The sequence below is a fragment of the Podarcis gaigeae genome (genome assembly GCF_964106915.1).
Source record: "Podarcis gaigeae genome assembly, chromosome: 2".
Lineage (NCBI taxonomy): Eukaryota > Metazoa > Chordata > Lepidosauria > Squamata > Lacertidae > Podarcis > Podarcis gaigeae.
Window position 1 is genome coordinate 14,499,456 of NC_139679.1, and position 14,902 is coordinate 14,514,357.

Sequence of the window (14,902 nt, forward strand, 5' to 3'; positions counted from 1 at the left end):
AGGCATGCCTAGTCTGTGTTTAATAGATCCCGAGTGCAAAGTCTTTTTACGAACATACATGCCTCACCTTAGTCCAGCATCCTTTGAAGAAGCCCTAGCAACCGGCGGACACCAGCTGCTCCACCGGAAACTGGCCAGTAATGCTCCAATACGTGTGCTCCTTCTGCATCCCTTTCCTAAAAGTCACAACAAACTTTACAGCTGTGCCCTGCAGAGGAAGTTCCACTACGGTGACTCTTTCCCCTTTTAATCTTGTGAGTTGCGAGTTTGATTTATTATGTGATTTTCGAATGGTGTGTTGTAACTCTCCTGCTTGTTTTGTGACCAAAAGGCAGCTTTTAAAAATAAATAAAAGTAGACCTCAGGGTTACCCAGCATGACTGTGAGGCTGTTAACAACTGTAAAGGCCCAACCCATAAATAGCCACATTGCAAGCCTTAGGAGTGCAATTTTATTTGAATTGTGGTACAGAAGCACTGGAATGTGCTTTCCTCCAAACATAAGAATCGAGTTTCTTTAAGCTTCCCCCACAACATAGCTTATATTTTATTCTTAATTAAATTAAAAACAAGCAAAATCCAAACTGTTTTGTTTTTTTTAAAAAAATATCCATCTGAGATGAGCCACCGAGCAGGCAAAATGTGTTTTTTTTTTAAAAAAAAGAAAAGATTTTTTTACTTCTGTTGCTGAAATAAGTGTACTTCTCTTCTTACACAGATGCTGAAGCGTATCTGGTTTACTTGCTTAATAATGGTCAGCCCTCACTCTCCCAAGAATGTTTAGGCATGCTGACACCATCAGGTGATGTGTACCCTCTTCCAGCCAATGAACAATGTGGGAAGAAACACCCAACATAAAATCACAAACTGAAAAAGGTGCCCAAATGTTACAGGAGAAAAGTGGCAAACACAGGAATGCCATTTTCCATGGCAGCCTCTTTGAAATGTGTCGTACTTCCAACAGCCCTGAAACGGCAGGCTGATCTAAGGTAAATGGAAGCAGTTCAGCAATATGCGTCCACAGAAAGGCACTGTCCCCAAATCAGAGTTGGCCATACCGTTGGGCAGAGAGAGGTGGCATATGTCAAAGATAGCCCCTGTTTGTTACTTCTGACCACTCTCTTCTGCTGGAGGTCAGCTGTGTATGCCTCATGGCCGGTCCTACACCCCCCAAATTAGCCTGCTGAGCCTCAGGTATGGTGAAGGCTCATCATCAGCACTGAAATAAGATTCACCTGCCAGTCAAATCAGCTTCTGAACATGGAATGTGGGACATGGTCCTTTTCTTTGCCACAGGCGGCAAAGTGTCTTAGACCAGCTCTGCCCCCCCAAAATAGGAGCTTGTGCCAGTGGCTCTCCATCACTGATGCTTAAGCCAGAGGTCTTAAAGCAAACTAAACCCTTTCCCCCGGAATATGTGCACTTAGCAAATTGAAAATCTGGCTCCGTATTTCTGATATTAACAAGGGGTTTTCAAAATCCCAATGGATCGTAAAAAAACGACACAGAACTTAAACAACAACAAAAAAGGCATTTCAAGATTATAAATACTCCATTTTTTTCACCTTACGAAGCGCACAAAAAACAAAAGAAACCGAGCAAGTTATAGATCATGCTGTTTTGCACAGAGCGAGTCCCCCAGTTAACAGAGACTACCCTGATAAGATAACAGATGCCTCACATTACAGAGGCCTCTTGGAGAACCTAGCTGCCTCCTTCCCTCTGTTAATTTGTCATCATAATTTAAGGCATAAATATACTTCTAGATTAAATACATGGGGAGAGGGAGCTCCAAGGGTCTTGTAGCACCTTTGTGGGACAACTTGCCCCTTCTTGACTTCTACAGAGTGGTTGGCCTTCGTTCCGCTCCAACCCTCTTTACCTCTGTGCATCTAGCAGAGTACATCAGAAGAAATTTCCACGTTCTCTGGATTTCAATGGAAAGAGAGTCCCATTTTTTAACAGTATGGGGCCATGTCCACCAACTGTCTGAATATAGTCTCTTATCCATGTGGACGACTTCCATTCCCATGGTCCTCAGCTTGGTACATGCATTCTAAACCAGGAGCAAAGGCATGGCTGGCACCTGCAAAAGGCAGACACCGTCTCTGGAGCAATGTTATACCACCAACACTCTGTTATCTGGACTGCATGGCCTTTGCCAGACTTGCATTGACAGGAGAGGGAGCGATGGAGCCCTTGTTGTGTGTGAAGAAGGGAGAGGTGGTTGTGTAAATGGATGCCCATCCATCCCCCTTCAAAACTGTCCTCTGAACTTGCCTGCTACTGCCCAAGAGCAACATGCTTCATTTTAAATTGAATGGGATTTTAATGGCAAAGCTCCCATTACCTGTACAAACCCCCAACCAATGGCTCCCAATTGCATATAAAAGGGCTTCAAATTTATTCATGCTGCACCAGTCAGTTCTTTTTCCCATTAGTCCCACTGTTAACTGCATGACCAGACTCGGAGATGGCTTCTGTACCTTTAAGAGTGTCACCAGTTATGGCTTTTCTTATCAGTGCTGCAGTGTACCTGAAAAGCCGCCTCTAGTGGAATTTGCCCTAGCTTGCCATTCTTAAAGGTACAGCAGCCCCTTCCGAATCTGGACCTATAAAGCCTATTTGCCATGTCCTGAGCTAGAGATCGCGCTTGCCTCTTTAAGAGCTCTGGACCAGGGGTATGTTCTGTGGAGACAGGTATTCCACCTTAGTCTCAAAGCTGCTCCAGACCTCTCACTGTCTTCTTCTCTCCACCTGCTGCAAGACTGCTGCTCACTGCACAAAGTTAGAGGAGGTGATTCAAACTGAATCCTCAGTGGGTTACGCTAGACAAAAGGTGATTCCTATACATACCCTGAGAAAAACCCACTTTATTGGGGTTGCTAGTTTGCTAGGTTGCTAATTGCTAGTTGGCCAACTCTGCATGGCACGACTTCAGATTTCTTGTCCGTTCCCTTGAGTGACCATGCCGAGACCAAGGCAGGGACGCGCTTTGGTTGTAACCATCCAGAGGATGACCGGAGACTTAGCTTCAAGATTTTGGCTCGGATATTTGTGTCTTTGGCCACAAAGTCGTGGACCTTCAGGGGTCTCTCAGCGAAGTTCGTTTGGGGGGTTAGAGGGGAAGTGAAGTTTGGCACGAGGTTTGTGTCTGTGCTTTGCCCCGGGGAATAAATTATTTCGCTCAGAGGCGTTAAAGAAGGGTGTCGGTGGAGCAAGCACTCAGTACCAGCGACCTAGATCTCCAACAGGTTGCTCTGCTCTGGGCTGGTGGTGTCTTTCTCGTCTCCAGGGAGGCTGTCCTGCAAGGCTGCGCTGGGAGAACCGGCTACTGCGGCTGCCTCTTCCCGTTCTGCTTCGCCCTCAGGGGGCTTCCCTACGCCCATCTCATTGTGGGTCTTCTGGTGCTTGCTGAGGTGGTCGCTGCGGGTGAAGCGCTTGTTGCAAAGCAAGCAGGTGAACTTCTTCTCCCGGGTGTGGGTGCGGACGTGGCGCTCCAGCTCGTCCGAGCGGGTGAAGCGCTTGCCGCAGAAGAGCCAGTTGCAGACGAAGGGGCGCTCCCCGGTGTGCCACCGCAGGTGGGCCTTGAGGTGCGAGGCCTTCCCATAGACCTTCCCGCAGCCTGGGATGTGACAGCTGTGGATGGGCTTCTTCCGCAGGCTGGCTGCCGAGGCCCCGAGCCTCTCCAGCTCTTGGCAGTTGGGGCAGTCGCAGGTCGACCGGCCTGCCGTACTCCCAAAGGAGCCGCCTCTTCCGGACTTCAGTCCAATCCCACCTTCCATCAGGGAGTTGTTGGCCACCGGCTTGGGCTTGTACATCTCTTGGGGCAGCACGTGTTGACCTGAAGGGAGAAGGTGCGACGAGGAAGTGATGCCCACAGCCGGGTATGGAGCAGGGTTTAAGGTGGTGAATTCAGAAGTGTAACTGGGCAGCTGGGGGCTGATGGGAGCCTGGCTGGGCATGGTCTGCAAGGAACTCTGAAGTCCATCTGACTGGGGCTGGGAGCTCAGCCAGTTGCTGTTGGAGTGCATGTCCCACCAGGAAGCCGTGGGGTTGCTAGAGGTGGTGGAGATGCCCGGGTGGATGCCAGCTTTGTACCAGGAGCCATAAGGGTGTGCCATGTCCAAAGAGGTGTAGACACTGGGGAGGCAGTCGGAGGAAGGGTGCCCTTTGGATACCAGCAGGGATGATGGGTCTTGAGATGTTGGGGAGGCTGGGAAGGAATGGGAGAACGGGCTGTAATCATTGCTGTAAGTGGTGGAAGCTTGAGGGCTTGCTGAAGGAGACAGGAGTCCATTCCCGTTAGGGAAAGTGGCTGTATAGGAATCTCCCATGCCTTCTGCGCTCCAGATTTTTGGAGCAAAAGGCTCCACACTCAGAAGATAAGGTTTCTCTCCCAAGCTTTTCCTCCGCTTTTCCCAACAGGGTCAAATCCAATTTGTGGCAAGTGTCCGTCAACATTCCCACGGGGCTGGAGCCATTGGAAGCTTCTTCCTAGACGTGGGAAGGGGGTGGGGAAGAGAGAAAAAGAAAGCAAAAATCTTTGGCAAAGGGAAATTGAATATAGTTTGTGATTACTGTTTGGGATTACTGTACTGTGTTTTTATTTTGTAGTTTTACGCTGTGAACCATCCTGAGATCTTCGAAGGAAGAGCAGTATACACTTATTTAATGAAATAAATAAATTAAACAATTACTATTCAGCATGATATCTGAACTTTAGCTTGTGGTTTGTCTCCCCGAAAGCAGGAGCGGTAAGCCTAGAACAAGCCTTAGCTACAGCTCATGGTTTGTTTGGAAAGAAACACACCATGAGCCTGGTTCAGATAAAACCATGGTTTAGCGCACAGCTTTGCTCCAGAAACAAGAGCAGGGGAGGAGCAAAGGACTTGCGATTTTGACAAGATGCACTAACATCTTAAGTTTAAATCTTTAGTTTAGCTTATGGCTTTAAGCAATGTGCAGCCGAAGCTACTACTGTGTGATGATACTGATAAGTCATTGAGCAAACCCTATTGAAACGAATATGAGCCATGAAAACATGTGGCGTTTTTGCACAACTTCACTTGGATTAAACTAGTCTCGTTGTTTTTGCAATTGCTGATAACCTGCTTTTCTGTCAGCTTCCCCCTTCTTGGAACTGAGCTGTGAGCTACATTTGCCATGGGGTTCAACTATCCTGTGAGATGTTTTCCACATCCCAACAACACTCACCGAGAGAATCAGAACCATTACATAACAGGTAATTTTCCCGTTCCTATTCTGGGCTGCTGGCTGTGTTAAATTCTATCCACGCCTTCCCTTTGTTCTGTTGGTTTCAATTAGATGGTAAACCATATGGTCTGGAACGACTATCTGCTTCCATACAGTGCCTAGTTGTTGCATAACTGTGGTAGTAAAGGGAGGGCCTTTTTAGGTTTACTGGAAAAATTCATGCCCTGTATCATGGAAAAGGTCCCCATTTCGTATCCAGAAACAAAATTTGAAAAGACTTGAAATTCAAGTAGTTTTGCATTTCATTCTGGCTGTTTCACAAATCTCACCTTGTGGCATCACAGCCAGAGGTGAAATTCAAACCCTGCTTCTAAAAGCAAGGAAAAATACAATTACAGTGTCTGTCTGTCTGTCTGTCTGTCTGTCTGTCTCTCTCTCTCTCTCTCTCTCTCTCTCTCTCTCTCAGAAATGAGTCTGGGCAAATGCATGAATTTTATCTTTAAGAACTATTGACTCTTAATTCTAGCATGTACCTACAAAGTTTCATTCACCCAACCCGGCTTAGACAGAATTGACCACACATTGTCTAAACAAAAACCATTTTCAATTAGTTGAAATGTAATCTCTTCCAAATTGACTGTGAGGTATAAAGAAGGGACAGGAAAGTTCCCATCTGCCTCAACCAACATGACCAATGGTCAGGGATGATGGGAGTTGCAGTCCACCAACATCTGGAGAGACAAAATTTCGCTATCCTTGAGATAAGGTACACAGTGCTTATATCCTTCCCTGAGACTATGGCTGGTCAGTCATTAAGACATGTTGCTAGACTACAAGACAGGGAAGAAGGGACTGTAGTCTAGTGTTAGAATGCATGCTTTGCATAGAGAAAGTCTCACGCTTAATTCCATATTTAATCCCTTTAACCTATGGATTAAAGGACTGGGTGACAAGTGATGGGAAGGACTCTCTGCTAGTGATCTGGGATCCAGTGCTACTCAGAGTAGACAACCCTGGGTGAGATGGACAGATAATCTGACCTTGTATAAACATGCATTTTACAGCCCCATATAGAGGTGGACTTTGGTACCTTGGCATTCTTGCCCCTGCCCCCTGCCCAGAAAAATAATAATTTTATTTTCACAATAATTCCTTTTGGTACAGTTGCTTTTTCATGGATCTTCTCAGCAGGTACCCATATAAATACAGGGTTGTTGTTGTTGTTGTTGTTGTTGTTTTGTACCCCCTCAACTCTGCACCCTGTGTGGCACCCGTCCTGAATCTGGCCCTGGCCCTTCCTCCAACTCAATTCTCATGGTAAGGTTCTGCAAGACAGGGAGTAACTACAGAAGTATTTTGAAAACTTTGGAAGATCAACAACAGCAGAGGAAAGATAATGTATTTGGGGGCTCCGTTAATTTGTCTTGCACGGTGAAGCTTGTAGCTGCCACTGCATTGACTAAAACAAAACAAAACTGTGTTAAAATAGTACAAAGGTTAAGTTGCTGAGGCCATTACGAAATATCTCCATTTCAAAAGGCCAGACTTTCAGGAGAACCACAAACGTTGGGAGAGAGCGTGCTTGGCACATCTTAACAGTGGGCAACTGTGTTCACTGCTGAAATGGTTTCTCTTGGGTGGGTTACACAGCCGCATTTATTTGTATTGGTGCTTTCTGCTTCATTAGCATGAGGTGGAGACCACTGGCTTTAGGCCAGAGCCTCTTCATCAGATTGAAGGCATTTGCACTTTCATTTTGCACATGACGTGCTGACACAAAGCACCGCTTGAAGACGTTCTACCCAGGGTGCCATGTCCTCTGAGCATCCATGGCTGCTCCTTACAAGTATGGCATTTGGCGAGTGGTAGAGAAACCAGCAGGGTGGTGCTGTAGGTTAAACCACAGAGCCTAGGACTTGCCGATCAGAAGGTCGGCAGTTCGAATCCCCACAACGGGGTGAGTTCCCATTGCTCGGTCCAAGCTCCTGCCAACCTAGCAGTTTGAAAGCATGTCAAAGTGCAAGTAGATAAATAGGTACCACTCCAGTGGGAAGATAAACAGCGTTTCTGTGCACTGCTCTGGTTTGCCAGAAGCGGCTTAGTCATGCTGGCCACATGACCCGGAAGCTGTATGCCGGCTCCCTTGGCCAATAAAGCGAGATGAGCGCCGCAATCCCAGAGTCAGCCACGACTGGACCTAATGGTCAGGGGTCCCTTTACCTTTTAGAGAAACCAGCACCCAAAGAACCTCAGCTTATGTTTAGACAGGAGGGCCACAGAATTCGGTACGGGTGATGCAGAGAGGTTTGACAGGTGATGGTGTGCGGGATAATAGTCAGTGGATGTTACAGGCATCTCACTCGCCCTTTTCTGACTCTCATGCATGTGTTCTCAATCCCATATGGGGCGGGGAAGATGATCAGGTATTGGGGATGAGTGGTGTCGCTCAGTTTGCACCAAAAGAGTTGCCACTGGGCGGGCAGAGGAGACTGAAAGACCGAGGAGCCAATGAGAAGAGCCTCTTTCGCACATCATGATGAACATGCACAGATGGGATCAAAGCCACTGGCATCTCTTCAGATGAAGGCATGGGAAAACCCTATGAATGTTCTGACCACAAGCAAGTGCAGTCTCACTCCCCTACCTCTCACCGCAACAATGTGCATGCTCCTCATAACATCTTATCTGGAGACCTGTTCCACACAATGTAGGAAGAACAAGAGTTTGGATTTGGATTTGATATCCCGCTTTATCAATACCCTAAGGAGTCTCAAAGCAGCTAACAATCTTATTTTCCCTTCCTCCCCCACAACAAACACTCTGTGAGGTGAGTGGGGCTGAGAGACTTCAGAGAAGTGTGACTAGCCCAAGGTCACCCAGCAGCTGCATGTGGAGGAGCGGGGAATCGAACCCAGTTCACCAGATTACGAGTCCATCCCTCTTAACCACTAACACCACACAGGACACTTAGCATTATGGCACCTGCCCTCTGCTTGCCTACCGAAGATCTTCCTCTTTTAACCAGCCTTTTCCAGTCTGCATCTGTACTAAAATAGCTTTTAAGATTTGTAAAACAGCTTTATCCCTTGCTGTTTTCTGCCCTGGGATGAAGGGTGGGATACAAATTTAACAAATAAACAACCAGCGCAACCCATCAACTCCCACAATTTTATACTATCATGAGTCTCTAATGTAGGAGTGGAAAATATATTTTGGCTCTGCCAGCTAGATCCTTATCAGATTCCAGCACAGAAGGCGGATAGTGGATCTGGAAGGTGGATCTGTCAAATGCCTGGCATCACTGTGTGCTGTGATTTCAGTTTTACTGTTCATCAGCTGATGGGCAGTAGAGTTCCCAGGAATCTTTGGGAAAGTCACATGCCTTCCCCATATGATGTGGATATGACCTAAGTTGGGGAGAGTCAACGTCAGCACTCTTCACCCTTGAGTACTGACTGGGCTGGCTGGGGCTAGTGGGAGTTGGTCCACCAACATCTGGAAGGGACCATGTTTTCTACCTCTGCAATAAGAGGTTCACGTTAGCCCTTGGGAATCAATCATATAAAGGTAAAGGTACCCCTGCCCGTACGGGCCAGTCTTGACAGACTCTGGGGTTGTGCGCCCATCTCACTTAAGAGGCCAGGGGCCAGCGCTGTCCGGAGACACTTCCGGGTCACGTGGCCAGCGTGACATCGCTGCTCTGGCGAGCCAGAGCCGCACACGGAAACGCCGTTTACCTTCCCGCTGGTAAGCGGTCCCTATTTATCTACTTGCACCCGGAGGTGCTTTCGAACTGCTAGGTTGGCAGGCGCTGGGACCGAGCAGCGGGAGCGCACCCCGCCGCAGGGATTCGAACCGCCAACCTTTCGATCAGCAAGTCCTAGGCGCTGAGGCTTTAACCCACAGCGCCACCTGCGTCCCACAATCAATCATATGCATCTGCTTAAAAAACCTCTCAGAGTAAAGAACTCAGTGTAACTTCACAGACGCAGAACAAGGCTTAAGATAATGATGAGAACAGACAAAACAACCATGCAATTTACATGACATTATTTGTAAAGTCATCACTGTACACCAGAGAACAAGAGGAACTCAAGAAAACAAGCAAGGCAATAGCTGTTGTATGGTCAGTTCTGACCACAGGGAGTGGAGGAAGAGGGAAGGATAAGAGGAACAGGCAGGAGAAGCTGAGGCCGCGGCGTCTCTGGCTTAATCAGCAGGTTTAGCAGGAGAGAAGGAAATCTCAGATTTGCAAGCCTAGATAAATAATATTTAAGTTACTTCAGGTAGGCGTCTAATGCCAATGAAGAGATCGGCAGAACTTGTGGGGCTGGAAATGGCACAAAATCCTATAACAGTAACTGTCCTATTCAAAGCTCAGAAACACACTTCTGTGCTAGTAAACAGTAAGTGTGTAAAGGGGGGGGGGGGGGAGGAATGCCAAGTTATATCGTAATCCATCCCTGCCATCTAAATCTTGCTTTTGAACATCTTATTATTATTGCGACTTCTGAGCAACTCCTGTTTTCAATCTCCCCAGGTTCCCTCCCCCCACTGCCCCGCTTAATGGCTTCTTTTAATTAAATTATGTTGTGGCATTTTAAACCAAGCTCTTTCCCTCCCACAAACAACTTCCTCTTCATTTTCCCCCTTTATGTTTTTCAGTCTGGTGTTTCACATGAGCACAGTTTTCCAAGACCGACATGCGGTCTATTATTATTATTATTATTATTATTATTATTATTATTATTATTATTATTATCAAACACATCAAATGCGCTCTGTTCTCAGCTAATCCCTCAAAGGCTTAAAAAGCAGGAGCAGGAAACCTGCGGCCCTCCAGATATGGCGAGACTCCAACTCCCAATATCCTTGATCCTTTGTCCTGCTGGCCAGAGTAAATGGAGAATAGAGCGGCATTTTGGGGACCCAGCCCTGGCTTAGAGCCTCCCTGCTTGGGGTCCCTTTATCTCGTCCCCAAGGCTCGTGTTTAAAACCTTTCCATGAGCAAGAGAGGAGAAGCCTCTTCTAGAATTAGAACATTTCCATGACAAAAGATTCTTCCCGATTTAATAAATAATAAAATAATAACACTGGGACGCGGGTGGCGCTGTGGGTTAAACCACAGAGCCTAGGACTCACCGATCAGAAGGTCGGTGGTTCGAATCCCCGCGACGGGGTGAGCTCCCATTGCTCGGTCCCTGTTCCTGCCAACCTAGCAGTTCGAAAACACGTCAAAGTGCAAGTAGATAAATAGGTACCACCCTGGCGGGAAGGTAAACGGCGTTTCCATGCACTGCTCTGGTTCACCAGAAGTGGCTTAGTCATGGTGGCCACATGACCCGGAAGCTGTACGCTGGCTCCCTTGGCCAATAAAGCGAGATGGGCGCCGCAACCCCAGGGTCGGCCACGACTGGACCTAATGGTCAGGGGTCCCTTTACCTTTACCTAAAATAATAATACTAGTTCAAATCTGCATTCATTACTATATGTGCAATGCATTATCTCCCTACCTACGGGACCGCCTCTCCCAGTATGCCCCACGGAGAACCTCAAGGTCCATAATAGCAACACCCTAGAGGTCCCGGGCCCTAAAGAAGTCAGATTAGCCTCAACCAGGGCCAGGGCCTTTTCAACACTGGCTCCGGCCTGGTGGAACGCTCTGTCTTATGAGACCAGGGCCCTGCAGGATCTGATTTCTTTCCGCAGGGCCTGCAAGACAGAGCTGTTCCACCTGGCCTTTGCTTTGGACTCAGCCTGACCCTTATGTTTCCCTCCCTTTATGTGATCTATGGGCTACTTTTAAAATGAGGCTGCATTTTAAATTGCATTTTAACCTGTATTTTAAATTGGTTTTGTTTTTTTGTCTCTCCCCCCCCCCCATTATGTTTTTACTGTAATTTTTATTGGTGTTAGCCGCCCTGTGCCCGACTCTGGCCGGGGAGGGCGGGGTATAAATAAAATTTATTATTATTTATTATTCTTCTTCTTCATGAGAACTCCCTTCACCAGCTGGGAGTTAACTTGAGCACTGGCACAAAAATAGAGTGATATATTCCTTCGCATTGAAACTGGATTGGGCCCATTTAAACTGCATTGGGTTGCTTTCCCAGATCACATACTGGAGAACTGGGCTTTACATTCAGTGTTAGTGGCAGAGTGGTAAATGCTGCACCTCCCACCTATTCTAGTCCTTCCACTCATCCTCCTTCCCTCCAAACACCCCAAAAAGGGTTTTTTAATTGCCACAAGAGCAGATGGAGGTAGAGGATGAGGGGGGAGAACCTGGAAAGGAAGATGTGGAGGATACAGCAGCTGGACCATCTCCCTCTGCATCATTCACCTGAAAGGTGAAGCCCACTTCTCTGGGTTCCATTAGGTAAGCAGGAAGCTGCCTTATACCATGTCAGACCCTTGATCCAGCTATCCCAGTAGTGTCTACACTGACGGCAACAGTATCCAGGATTTCAGAGAGGGTTCTCTCCCAGACACACCTGGAGACTGAACTTCCAGCATTCAAAACACATGAATTATAGCAACAACACCCATCTGTCAATCTTTGGGGGAAGAAGGATGTTTCCCTAGCATAGCTGTCAAGCGTCCCTTATTTGGCGGGACAGTCCCTTATCCCAGCACCGTTTCCCACTGCTGTCCCTTATTGATGATGTCCCTTAAATTTCCCGGGTTTCAAAGGAGGCAGCTCCTCTCCCTTCCGCCCTCCCTGCCGGCCAGGGAGGAGGGAGGCTCCAACTGTGTTGCTTGGCTGCGTTGCTCACCCAATAAGGAGTCTAAGAACGACTGGGGGGGGTGGAGCTTGCATGCCTTGTGCCGATCAAATCGGCCGCATTGCCTGGGGACTCGCTTTTGCTCAGCGCTTCCCAGCGGAGAGGTGACGGTGGTTTTCCTTGCTGCATCTCCTTTGCCGGGTTGCTGCGCTGTGGGAACCACCGCTTGAGGCTTCGTTTGGCTGCTGGTTGACTAAAATCCCTTATTTTGGCTGCTGATCCCTTATTTTCGAGGCTGTTGGTCCCTTATTTTCAAATCTGTAAGTTGACAGCTATGTTCCCTAGTGGCTCAGGAGACTCCTGTGACCAAGGCAGTCCTCAGAAGCTGTCAGCAAAAGAGGAGCAGCTTCAGTTGGGTGAGTTGTGCTCTGATGTGCCTCAGAGTTGCCTGCTGTGTAGGACTACCGTTTTGGGTCTAGTTACACCAAGGAAGGAACCTTCAAGTTTCCTTTTAAGAAGCAGTTCCTTGCAGGAAAGGATACATTGCCCAGTTCATATTGCACCGTCCTCTGACCACGTGGCGCATAATAATTCGCATGAAGCAGCAGGGGGGTGGGCTAATTTATGCAGGAGTGTCTATTATGTTTTGGACTAGATCAGGGATGTCCAACAGGTAGATCGCGATCTATTCGTAGATCACCAGGCTGTCCTAGGTAGATCACCGGGGTGTCGTAGGTAGATCAGTTGAAAAAATGGTGGCCTCTCTCCCTCCAAAAAGCTCAACAACTATGCCCCCGCCCCCCAAAAAAACTCAACAACTTTGGGCAGTTAGCCACCATCTTGGGTAGATTGCTGCCCAGTTAGCCGCCATCTTGGGTAGATCTTTTGGGAGTTGGACGTGCCTGGACTAGATAAGTGTTCTTCAACCTTGATTTCCCAGATGTTGCTTTGGACTCCAGCTCCCATCATCCCCAGCCAGCTTAACCAATGGTAAGGGATGATGGGAGTTGTAGTCCAATAGCATCTGGGAACCCAGTGTTGATGAACACTGTACTAGATGACCTTTCCATTCCAACTTACAAAAAGTACTTGGGAGATGGTCATGACCCACAGGGATACTGGCCAACACCACCACTTTCGTAGTTCATAAACACTCTGGGACATTACTAAGAGTTTGTTTAAAGATTTAGATGTGTTCTCCACAAGTACAAGAACAAGGCATTCCAAAGTGTTTCAACATAAAAAAATAACATGTAGGAACGAATCCCTTATGTCCTAACATTGCTAAGTTGTGTGATTCTCTAGCCCAACTATTAGCTGCCACCAGTGGATTGTCAGGATACTAGGTAAATTGCACTTTGTCAACCTTTGCCAATCTGCTGCCATCCAGATGTTTTGGGCTACAATTCCCATCAGCCCCGGCTGCCAGCACTTCTTACAAGAAATATTTATTGCTCTCATACTGTGTATCTTCATATGCCTTTAAATACTGCGCACCAAGATTGACAATCCCAGAATCATAGAGAGGTAAAAAATCAAAAGCTCATGGTCTTTACAACATTATTGACAAGTGTACTACAACAACACACTCACATTTTGAGATAACAAATGCCACTATCCAAAACAAAATTTGAAATCCAAACTTCACATGCTAACTTTTGAGTGGCACAATGTGGTATCAAATCGGAACTATGTGTGAATATCCCTTTTGGATCCAGGCTACAGTGTTAGGATATTTCCATTCCACCTTAAAAGGGAGCAGGCTTTGTGAGTCACAGAGTCTGCGTATTTCCTGTTCACAGGATGTTTCTGTTGTGTCTATGCTTTTGTTTCTCTCTCTGTGCCTGAACACACAAGCAGGCAGTCATGTTTTTTCCTTTGTTCTGACCAATGTTGAATAAACTTCTAAATAATGCTCTCCTGCGTGCATCTTTCGCTGTGCGAATTCTGCTGATAGAGCATGCATCAGCTCTGGAATGTGGCAAGCTATTTTCTGGAGCTCGTGTCGCTAATTGCTGATACTGTATCTACGGGAGATCGATGAATCGTCCGGAGGCGACGTGGGGGCCATGATGGGCTTTACCTCCCTGGCAGTATCCCAACATACAGTTGTTGGATATCGGCACCTAGGAACTGGGTGATGGCAGTCCTGAAGAACCCCAATAGATTGTTGGTCAGTCGGGCACTGCTGAATGGAAGCCAAATCCCCCCAAGTCATGTGCTGACTGAGTCTCAGTTCCTTGCGCTGTCAAATGAAGAACTAAATTATCCAGATTTGGGTCACCAAAGTGAGATGTTTGCATAAATTTTGCATGTGCTGATTTATATGCACAGTCAAATGTAGAAATAATTACTAGAATACCTGTATGTCAGGGAACTGCCATCGGAGCTAGAGGCGGAGGGATGCCGGAGAGGGTCCCAGAGGGATACCGAAGAGGGTCCCAGCAGGCAGAGAGGCAGCCCATCTGCTGGGGAAGGAAATCAGCGTAACACCAGTGGAGAAGGGGGGCAGATGGGGGAATCGGAGAGGAGGCTCCAGGACTCTTCAGCGGAGACCAGCGAAGAGAGCACCCTCCCTGCGCAGAAGACTTCCGCACAGGGAGAGTAGGAGGAGACTTGGCATCAAAGAACTTCTTTGCTGGAAGAAGTTCAAGAAACGCCCACTGACGGATTCTGCCAGCGACTGAGACAGCCACGAAGTGAAGGGCTGTCCAGACGGAAAGGGTTCAACCAGGTAACCTGGCCAGGAGTGGCGGCAACTTACGCACGAGCAACCCCTATAACCATTACACTGTATAACATCCTAGTAGGAAAGGCTGACTAGGTGTGACCTCTGTGCCTGCTCAGTTGGCTGTTGATGGGCAACTTCAAGACCCTATTTCTGCTCTCCTCCCTTCTTTAGGGTTCCATATCTTTGAAACAGCCTTCAACAAAACAGCCATTCAAATACAGGACTCCTTA

General features: G+C 47.5%; 1 protein-coding gene and 2 long non-coding RNA genes across 3 annotated transcripts in view; 1 reads left to right on the plus strand and 2 right to left on the minus strand.

The window, feature by feature from the left end:
- Window positions 1–663: 663 nt before the first annotated feature.
- LOC310840025 lies at window positions 664–2,871 on the minus strand. The gene is made up of 2 exons (XR_014561770.1): window positions 909–2,871; window positions 664–866 (listed from the first exon to the last, which is right to left on the minus strand). It is a non-coding gene; the product is annotated as an uncharacterized lncRNA (long non-coding RNA).
- A 345-nt stretch (window positions 2,872–3,216) lies between these two features.
- Window positions 3,217–14,902, minus strand: part of SP7 (Sp7 transcription factor) — a 75,280-nt gene continuing 63,594 nt past the window's right edge. The window contains 2 exon segments of the mRNA XM_083728997.1: window positions 3,217–4,393; window positions 4,395–4,496. Of these exon segments, the coding sequence (XP_083585123.1) occupies window positions 3,239–4,393; window positions 4,395–4,496 (1,257 nt within the window). The 3' untranslated portion in view covers window positions 3,217–3,238.
- On the plus strand, window positions 4,490–9,925 carry LOC310840020. The gene is made up of 3 exons (XR_014561765.1): window positions 4,490–5,244; window positions 6,157–6,233; window positions 9,882–9,925. It is a non-coding gene; the product is annotated as an uncharacterized lncRNA (long non-coding RNA).